Genomic DNA, 10852 nt, shown 5'->3' on the forward strand with positions numbered 1-10852 from the left:
AAAGATAGAATCTTAAAATCATCAAGAAGAAAACAGTTAGCTATCTACAAAGGAGTGCCCATACAACTGTGAGCTGATTTCTCAACAAAAACTTTGCAGACCAGAAGGAAGTGGCAAGAAATAGTCAAAGTGATGAATAGCAAGAACCTACAACCAAGATGACTTTACCTAGCAAAGCTATCATTCAGAATTAAAGGTCAGATAAAGAGCTTCACAGATAAGAAAAAGCTAAAGGAGTTCATCACCACCAAACCAGTATTATATGAAATGCTGAAAGGTATACTTTAAGAAGAGGAAGAAGAAGAAAAAGCTAAAGATACAAATTATGAACAACAAATACACATCTATCAACACGTGATCTAAAAATCAAGTGAATAAATACTCGAATGAACAGAATAAACTGGTGAATATAATATAATCAGGGGCATAGAAGGGGAGTGGACTGACTATTCTCGGGGGGGAAAGAGGTGTGGGGGTGCAGGAAGAGACTGGACAAAAATCGTACACCTATGGATGGTGTGGTAAAGGCAGAGGCGGGGGGTGGGAACCGAGTGGAGGGAAGCTATGGGGGGGAAAAAGAGGAACAACTGTAATAATCTGAACAATAAAGATTTAATAACAATTTTAAAAAAATTAAAATCAATGGGAAAAAAAGTATTTTAAAAATAAAAACACTTGGATTAATAACATCTGGAAAAAATGTTAACAGATCAGATTTACCAAAGAAAATCTTACCATAGAAAGTTCATTAGCAAAGCTGTCTAAAAATATCACTATTACAGTGAAAAATAAGACAAACATATATTGACATTGACAGCCTGTAATAATTTTACTGCCTCCATTTCACAAACTCAGTCCCACTCCTTTTAAAAAAATATGCAACCCTAGCCAGTTTGGCTCAGTGGATAGAGTGTTGGCCTGCGGACTGAAGGGTCCTGGGTTCAATTCCGAACAAGGACACATGCAAAAAATATATATAAATGCAAAAGCCCTGATGCAGGATATGAACATCCCTATTGAGCATTCAGTTCAAAATGCTTGTACAATTTTTTCTTCAGCACAGTGGATTATTTTTATATCATGCAGTGAACTACTTCAGTGACTCTTTTGTTGAAATTTTCCACAAAATTAGGACAAACACATTTGATGCATCAATAGCACATTTTAACTTCTCTGAGCATTAAAGTCAATCAACTGCAAAACTAATGTGAAACTAAACTAAATCTTAAGAGTAGAACTTCTTCACATAACCCCTTAAAATTTCATTTTAAAAATCAACTTTTAAAATACATAAACCAAGCCCAACCAGCATGGCTCAGAGGTTGAGTGTTGACCTGTGAACCAGGAGGTCACAGTTTGATTCACGGTTAGGGCATATGCCCGCATGGCTGCAGGCTCGATGCCCAGTGTGGGGTGTGCAGGAGGCAGCCAGTCAATGATTCTCTCTCATCATTGATGTTTCTCCCTCTCCCTCTCCTTTCCTCTCTGAAATCGATAAAAATACATTTTAAAAAATACATACACCAAGACCTGATACCAAAATAAAGTAAGAGAATTACACACTACCAAAAGATAAAATTTACTCCATGGGTTCATTTAAAAAATCATGACAGGGAAAAAAAATTTTTAAAGAAAAACTGTCATAAAAAATATATCCTAAAAATTACATTCATCATAGTGTCCATGTGCACACATGCATGCACACACACACACACACAAATGTTGGCAAATTAACTCTACTTGATGGTACATTGTTGTAAATTCTTTGTTGAGGACCTAGGATCCTATACAAGGACACAGGTTCACAGGAGTTACCTTAACAAGTATCAAGTGCCACTGCCACTTTAGTACAAGTTTGCTTTGGTAGTGTGGAGTCAGCCTATCCCTATACTTTGGGAATATTTTCAGGTTTTAATGCATAGATAAATCTTATTTTTTTTTCCATCAATTCAATGCCAAACAAAATCCTTTGTGCCAAGAAGGGTCCATGGATCCAAAATCAAATTCCAAAGACAAAATACTGAGTTCTCAATTCTACACACTCTCAATACTAAACACCCTCTTTTTTTTTTTAATGAATAACACAAGTTCCTTAATCAGACCCCTCTTTCAACATGTAATAGCCCAAACTAAATTGCCATGACAATCCACTATGATCCTTTATCTTTTCATCTCAATTTCTCATTCCTACTCAGGTCACCTTTCACTCTCTCCTGATAATCACTACTATGGTGATCTACACCTTACCCAGACTGTTTATCCTTGATATTTCCAATCAATCCGGTCCACATCCCTACTACCCTAGTCAGGGAGCAGCACTGACAACTTCAATGTTCTATTTCTGACCTTATTGGAAGGGGGAGGGGACGCTTGTGGAGTACTGTCTATAAAGTCTACAATAGTGTACAGTAATGCCCTATGCCTTCACACTCTCACCACTCACTCACTGAGTAATCCAGAGCTATTTCTAGTCCTGCATGTTCCATTCATAATATGTACCCTATACAGATGAAGCATTTATCTTTTATACTGTATCTCTACTGTGTCTTTTCTATGTTTAGATACATTTAGGTGCACAAATACTTACCACTGTATTACAATTGCCTAGTATTCAGTATAGAAACATGCTGTACAGGTTTGCAGCCTAAGAGCAATACCATGTAACCTTGGTGTATATTGGAGGCTATAACAACTAGGTTTGTTTAAGTGCACTCTATAATGTTCACACAACTTTGCCTGATGATGCATTTCTCAGAAGGTGTCCCCATAGTTAAGTGACACATGACTGTACTAAGTGACTACAGCCTCTTCTCTCCCCTGAGCTCGAGACTCTTATAATTAACTGCTCAATTAAGACATCCATCCGGATGTCCCAAATGTTAAGAAAAGCAAAGCCAATTTTTGATTTCTCTTCCATGCCAAACTTTTTCCTTTCCAAGTGTTCCCCATCCCTGTTATTATTATATTCACCTGGTTGCTCAGGCCAAAAAACTATAATCATTACTGCTTTCTCTCTCACTTTATGTCATATCTAATCCATTATTAAATTCTGTCAACTATACATTCAAAAGCATTTATTTCCAGTAACACAGGTATATACATTTGTCAAAACTTTGCCCTGGCCTGTGTGGCAGAATTGGTTGGAGCATTGTCCCCTGTACCGTAAGGTCACAGGTGCGATTCCCAGTCAAGTCGCATGCCTAGGTTTCTAGTTTGATCCCTAGTGTGTATGAGTGCAGAGGCAACTGATTGATGTATTTCCCTCACATCAATGTTTCTCTCTCCTTCCCTCCTTCTCTCCCTCCTTTTCTTAAAATGTATTTCAAAAGTAGGTTTTTCACATCAAGGCTGATGTACCTCTGTCTCACTACTAGATAGTTAACAGAGAAATGCTTGCTGAATCCACCCAGATTCAGAAGTAGATCTGAATTACTTACTAATGTAATTTGGACTTCATAAACTAAGTTAATACTTAGAGTGCATGTAGCATCCTGATGTCCATTGGAATGTTAAATTGGGTTCAGTTACAGAGAGCTTGGGACATCTGATTAAGGGGTTTATATTTACTCAACAGGCCAACATTACAAACTTAAGCACTGGAAAGAGCTACTTTATTTACTTTTCAAATCCTGAGTTCACAAGGTTTGCAGAGAAGTGTGGAATAATGAAAAAATACAAGGTGTTACTTTGAAGAATATATATACACCTTTTTATACCTCTAGAATTTTGAACCATGAGATTATATTACCTATTTTTAAAATAAGTTATAATTAAAACTATTTAAAAACAAGAAATTCTTATGTGACAGAAAAATCAGAAACAAATATATTTATGCCTTTTTAAGAAAAACTTATACTTTTTGAATGCCATAACTAAGAATTAGATAGAAAAATATAAGAACATAAAATACATTATATGTTTAGGTGATATAGACATATACACAGAAAACTAAAATACATGCTCATACATAATGGTTCTTTACCAAAAATTAGGGAGGTTCTACTGGAATTGGATTCTACAACCTAAATTACCATAACTACAACATGCCAATTTTCAACTAGTTTCCTTCAGTACCTCAACAGCCATTGAGTGCTCATATGTGAAGACTTCTCTCAGAAGTCTAAAAGCCTGCCAGTGATAAAAGAATAGAATAAGAAATAAACTACGATAAAAGAGAGCACAGTCTCTTTCTCTCAAACTCATCTCCAGTGGCCAGTCTCACCACTTGCCAACAGCTACATCAGTTAAGAGAGATTAATAATTAAATGACTTGGGGACAACCATAAGAGTAGGAAATATAAACTTTTATCTCCAAATTTGCCAGAGCTCTACCTGGCAATCAAGGAGTGATGAGGAACAGGATCTCGCAATACAGGGTCATTCTGGTTTTTGTTCCTGACTTAAATTCAGGAAGTGGACACTGTTGAGCTAGGGGAAATCATGCTGCATCAATCAGGGCAAAGGCAAAATATGATATATGGCAACAAAAAGAAAGCAGAAATCCCAAACCCTCTAATCTATAGAATCCATCTTTTGGTCAAGGACAAAGTGCTGTGAGTTTACTCATGACCTAGTCCTAGATCAAAAGGTGGCCTCCTTAAACCTTACCTTCATCCTGTTACCTGCCATGTCTAGACTCAAACCCTATGGCTATGACAAGAGAACATGGGGAAAAGTTTCTCTTCTCCATAATCATAGAAATAACACATTCTCCTAGGAAAATATACCCTGATTCCCATTACTATGCCTTTTCTAAATCCTTTGAGTTTCATCTTCATTTTTTTGAGTTTTAAATTCATGTAGAAGTCAGTGTATTTTAAATATACTTTATCCTAAAGTCCTGAATGGGCACTTGGTAAGATTTAAAATAGGACATTAAAATGCTACTTCTTGCCCGGCCAGTGTAGCTCAGTGGTTGAGCATCTACCCAGGAACCAGGAGGTCATGGTTCCATTCCTGGTCAGGGCATATGCCCAGGTTTCAAGCTCAATCCCCAGTGTGGGGCATGCAGGTCGCAGCCCATCAGTGATTCTCTTTCTCTCCCTCTCCCTTCCTCTCTGAAATCAATAAAAAAAAAAAGCCAGTGGGTCCCCCTCCCCCGCCATCACCCCACCCGCCAGTCGCCCCACAGATGGCCCTGATCGCCAACCAGGCCTAGGGACCCTACCCTATATATTGGGAACAGTCTCTTAGATTTAAAAGTTAAAACCTGGCAAGGCTACTCTAACACTGAAAAAGCAGGATGATGCAGCAATGACATGCATGGACTCTGCCTTGCACATTTTGTGGTCAGCCCTGATTCTGACACTTATAACTGTGACAAAGCCAATTACTTCACTTCTCTCTGCTTCAGTTTTTTCACCCATAAGATGGGGAAAATGGTACTAGTGCCTCAGAAGGATCATGTTATGCACCACTTTTTATAATCAGGGCAAAAAAATATAGCTGCCCATACAACAGCAAGATGCCTTTCACCTGTATGAAAAGTATGGTCACTCATACATGCAGCATCCCGGATTGCAAGAAGGATGTCCAACTGCCAGTTTAGGCCTGTAAACCGGCAATTGGACATCCCCCAAGGGGTCCCGGATTGTGAGAGGGACCCTCCCTCTCCACCCCCCGACCCCTGTGCATGAATTTCATGTACCTGGCATCTAGTCTAGTAAATAAATAAAAGACAACGGTACCTACATACACAGGTTACCTCCAAAGGTACAACCCTAATAAAATGATAACTGATCTTTCTTTTTATAGTTTACTAGAGGCCCAGTGCACAAAAATTTGTGCACTCAGGGGGGTCCCTCAGCCAGGCCTGTGCCCTCTCGCAGTCTAGGACCCCTTGGGGGATGACCACCTGCTGGTTTAGGCCCACTCCCCGGGGGATTGGGCCTAAGCTGGCAGTCAGACATCCCTCTGGCAGCCTGGGAGCCCTCAGAGGAATGTCCACTAGCCAGCGGGGAGCAGGCCTAAGTGCAGTCAGACATCCTCTTTGCCCCTGAGGAGGCGGGAGAGGCTCCCACCACCACCACTGTGCTGGCAGCCATCAGCCTGGCTTGTGGCTGAGCAGAGCTCCCCCTGTGGGAGTGTACTGACCACCAAGGGGGGCAGCTCCTGCATTGAGCGTCTGCCCCCTGGTGGTCAGTGTGTGTCATAGTCACCAGTCATTCCCAGTCGTTCTGCTGTTAGGGTCAATTTGCATATTACCCTTTTATTATATAGGATGGAGGCCTGGTGCATGAGTGGGGGCCGGCTGGTTTGCCCTGAATGGTGTCCCAGATCAGGGTGAGGGTCCCCCCTGGGGTGCCTGGCTGGCTGAGGGCTGTTTTCAGGCTGGCCACACCCCCAGCAGGGTGGGGGGTGGGGGTCCTGCTGGGGTGCCTGGCCAGCCTGGGTGAGGGGCTGAGGGCCACATTCAGGCTGGCCAAACCCCCTTCAGGGTGGGGGGTTCCTGCTGGGGTGCCTGGCCAGTCTGGATGAGGGGCTAATGGCTGTTTGCAGGTTGGCCAAGCCCCCCCAGCGGGGACCCTCGCCCCATGAGGGTGTGGGCAGCCTGTGGGAGGGGCTGATGGCTGTTTGCATGCTGGCCATGGCCCCCAGCCACCCAAGCTCCCAGTGGAGGCTGGCTGGTAGCAGGTATCTGGGATTTATTTATTTTCTATAATTGAAACTTTGTTGTCTTGAGCAGAGCTGGCGGGAAGCTTGGCTTCCTCCATCGCTGGGGCAACCAAGCCTCCGGCTTGCTCCAGCTCCATGGCTGCCGGCCGCCATCTTGGTTGGGTTAATTTGCATATAGTCGCTCTGATTGGCTGGTGGGCGTGGTTTGGGGCATAGCAAAGGTACGGTCAATTAGCATCTTTGTCTTTTATTAGTGTAGACTAGAGGCCTGATGCGTGAAATTCGTGCAAGGGGCTCGGCCCTCACAGCCGCAGTGACTTGCCTCAGCCCTCACAGCCCCAGCTTCATCCGTAAAGTTGTCCGGAAGGACATGTGGAAGGTTGTTCGGCTGTCCAGTCTAATTAGCATATTACGCTTTTATTATTATAGATTCCTTCTTCTCTAATTTATACCAGATGTATTTTCCTATCTTCTCAATACTTGCAATTTATCTTCAATGCCATTACTGATCTCCTTTTATTCAATTGGCATCTCTAAATTTCTTTCTTTACCTTTTATTCTTCCATACCCCCAAAATAATACCTAAATGTAAAAGTAGCTAATAAAAAGTTGTCTTACTATTCACTCAAGTCTATTTTTTTCTTATTTCCTTTAAATAGTTTCTAACTCATAACACACACATCCAATAATTTAAGATTTATTGCAAAGATCAAAATGAGGAATGGTAAAAATAAAGGAAGAAAAAATTATAGGCCAAAAGTGTAGAAATTGGTCCTAATTTGTATCTATCACAGAACCCTATGAAAGTAAGGCAAAAGGAATACTAACTAAAAGTCATTACAACAAATTTTTATATATTGAAAAGATTTTAAAGCTCTATTTAGGGATCCACTTATAAAATTCCAGTACATCAAACTAATGTTTTTCTTTGAGCCTGTCACCTTGTTAGTTTTAAACTATATTGTTAAATGAGGGGGTGGAGAAGCAAAATATTTAGAACTAATGCCTGAATATTCTAGAACATCCAAATGTTTTATTGTTAAGGCCAGATCCTATAATAAAGATCCTATCAATATGAAATACTTGTAATGAGGATCTTCTTCATGTATTCGTTAGCTTGGTTAGTAGTACACCCAGTCTTTCAAGCCAGAAACTTGGGTGTCAACTTAGACCTTTCCCTCTCACTCATCCCAATTCTTTCCAGACCTCTGACTGATATGACCACTTATGTGTCCTAAGTGTTCATCTAGTCTATTCTCTCCATTCCCTCTGCCACTGCCTTAGTCTAACCCTTTTCCCTCATCTTATCTATTGCAACAGCTACCCCTAACATTACTGCCTCCATTTACTATGCTCCTTACTCCATGCTCTCATCAAATGATTTTCCAAAATGCCAACTTACTGTCTCTTCCACTCAAAACCGTTCACTATGTCCCTATGTAGTGAAAGGCTTTGAGTGGAAGAGACGGTAGGTTTTTTGAGGATTTGAATCCTTCCTGCCTCTCAATCATCATATCCCATTGCACTCCCCGAGTCCTGCACTTTAAGCTTCATTATCAAAATCCACTGCTTGCATTTCCAGCACACCCAAGCTATTTAATGCCCCATGCTTTTGCATAAACTGCTGCTTCAGTCTAGAATATCTTTCATTTCTTCCCCCTTGGCTTCCTGGCCAACTACTATGAATCTTTCAAAACCCATCTTAGATTCCAGGAAGGCATCCCAAGACCCTACCCCCTCTCTATCCTTAAGAGTTAAATATTTCCTTCTCTGCCAACTTTGTAAGTAATAATGGCATTTGTTGGGCATTTACTATGTGCCTGACTCTGTTAGAAGCATTTTCATGTATTAACTCATTTAAATCTTCACAATAACCCTTCCTATGAAGTGGTACCATTATTACCTTTGTGGATATGTAAACTAAACCACAGACAATTAAATAAGCTGTCCCCAAGGATGCCCAGCCACTAAGTGATGGACACAGATTAAAATCCTGACAGCATACATATTTATATTATTGCACTGATCACAGTGAATTTATTTACATGACCATCTTTACCCTGAACTATGAGCTCCTTATAGGGATTGTCATATTCAACTCTAAAGCCACACTCCCTAGTATAAAGTGGGTAATCAGTAAATGCATTTCTTGAGTTGCATATAAAATAACATTCCTAACAAGTTCAAGAGAAAATCACACAGAAACTAGTTTCCAAATAAAAATTCAAATATGCTGTACGAGTTCTAGAATAGAGCAAGCCATTTTTCCAACTAAGAAAAAGAATGTCAAATAGAGAGATTAATACAGACATGAGATTATAGTTCTTGTGGACAGTGAAATGGACTTATTTTTGCAGTAATACTGCTTAATTACTGCAATAAATCAAAACCCAAAGGACCCTTTGCTTAACATTAACTTTTTTCCTCTCACTAAATAAGAATTCTTCTTACTGATTATTCAGGGCAGTGAAAAGAAAGCCCTAAATTTACTTTGCTCAAGTGGAAAGAAGCAAATCATAGACCAGCATTACTAATTGCTTCCTTAAGTCTGGCCAAGAACTGTATCCCATTAGGCAATTAAAATAAAACACAGTTGCCTGACTAAGCATATAGCAAAAGAATTTCTAAAGTTATGTAGACTGGCATTCCATTATTCAAATAATGAAAAATTCTTTATCTTAAGCAAAGAAAAATGAAAAATCAAGAAAAAAGAACATTACCACCATACCACAAGAATATAGAATTTTTAGCTTAAAACATATGCTTATGTTTATAATATTCCAATAGCTATTCTGTTCCCTTAAATTATAAAAATCAAAGTTATTCTAACACTAACGATGAAAGACTTCAAGATCAAATCTACTGTATTTAGTGTGCTCTCACAGTTACAGTCCTCTGAGCCATGCTGAAGTGCAATAATTAAAACCCAAAGGGCCAATACCAGCAGCAACAATGCACACATTACATACTTGTTAGACTCGCAGCGGTTCTCAACTTGTGTGGGTGGCGACCCCTTTGGGGGTCGAACGACCCTTTCACAGGGGTCGCCTAAATACATCCTGCATATCAGACATTTACATTACGATTCATAACAGTAGCAAAATTAGTTATGAAGTAGCAACGAAAATAATTTTATGGTTGGGGGTCACCACAACATGAGGAACTGTATGTATTAAAGGGTCGCGGCATTAGGAAGGTTGAGAACCACTGTAATCTGTCCCCTGCCCTGCTTCTACACACTTGTACACTACAGAAAGGTAAATCTGCTGTCAGAAGAAGCAGAGTTAGGCCACAGTGAGTTTAGGCCACAGCAGAGCAAACTCTACCCCCAGGCATGTCTTACCATTTCTTGGTGCACTCAACCATCAGCTCCTGGTAGGAGGCCACAAACTGGAACTTAGAGGCATGTTTTCCTACGCGCTGCAGTCTCTTCCAAACTGAAGCCATGATGATCCGTCAACACACTGGAGCAGTTCTGGGTTAGCAACACAGCAGCTTTAAGCAACGCAGAGGGTCCAAAGCAAAGAAGCTTTGCATGTATGTCTGTACTTTTAAAAACTCATCTACAACTTGAAATGATGTTTGGGGTCCATAAGTCTTCTCCCTGTTTCATAGGGTATATCCCATCTTAGATGAATGGCCCGGACAAGAACAGCGTGGTGTACATGACAGGATGAGTGAGTGGAGCTTCCCTCATGGAGACATCACCATCCCATCTCAGGGGCTATATGACGTGTATTCCGAGAACTGAAAAAGCAAAATAAAGAGGGGGGAAAAAATATATGAGGAGAGACACATGACAAGTGACTAACCACCCTCGTTGGATAACACTGCAACAGACATCCCCAGTTCTCCACGCGTTTTCCAAACAATGAAACAAAACACCAACCTCAAAGGCCAGTAAGTAACATCAAGGATACAAGACACCGAGGGGAAAAATGACAATTCACACCGAAGACGTGGAGCGGTCCAGCTGGTAGTCGGCACCCACAACAATCCAGAGCCGCACGTCAGGGCCCTCCCCTCCCACCCATGCCGTTCAGCGTCCACGGCCAGTCAAAGGGGGGAGTGGAATATTTTAAAATAAACTTTGCTTTTCACCCGGTCATTAATAGCCTCGAGTCCTAGCAAGTGCGCTTGGAACACATTAAGGAGCGGGGAGGAATGCTGCTGTCGAGTCGGAGGGGGACACGGATTGTGAAGGAGGAGCGGAGGGAAATCTCCAGGCGGAGGGAGG

The 10852-nt window shown here is 41.0% G+C and overlaps 1 protein-coding gene across 9 annotated transcripts in view; it reads right to left on the bottom strand.

The window, feature by feature from the left end:
- The window catches only part of EHBP1 (EH domain binding protein 1), a 310384-nt gene that overhangs the window by 298901 nt on the left and 631 nt on the right, over positions 1–10852 (bottom strand). For 3 of the 9 annotated variants that reach the window (XM_006778555.2, XM_015557895.1, XM_015557896.1), the window contains exons 1-2: positions 10505–10598; positions 9959–10362 (exon numbers count right to left, since the gene is read on the bottom strand). In XM_006778555.2, coding sequence (XP_006778618.1) covers positions 9959–10062 — 104 coding nt within the window. In that variant the 5' untranslated portion in view covers positions 10063–10362; positions 10505–10598. Of the gene's footprint in view, positions 1–9958; positions 10363–10504; positions 10604–10852 lie in introns of those variants that run through there. The other 6 variants (XM_015557898.1, XM_015557897.1, XM_015557894.1 and 3 more) reach the window with 4 other exon arrangements.

The sequence above is a fragment of the Myotis davidii genome, unplaced genomic scaffold, assembly GCF_000327345.1.
Source record: "Myotis davidii unplaced genomic scaffold, ASM32734v1 scaffold6, whole genome shotgun sequence".
Taxonomy (NCBI): Eukaryota; Metazoa; Chordata; class Mammalia; order Chiroptera; family Vespertilionidae; genus Myotis; species Myotis davidii.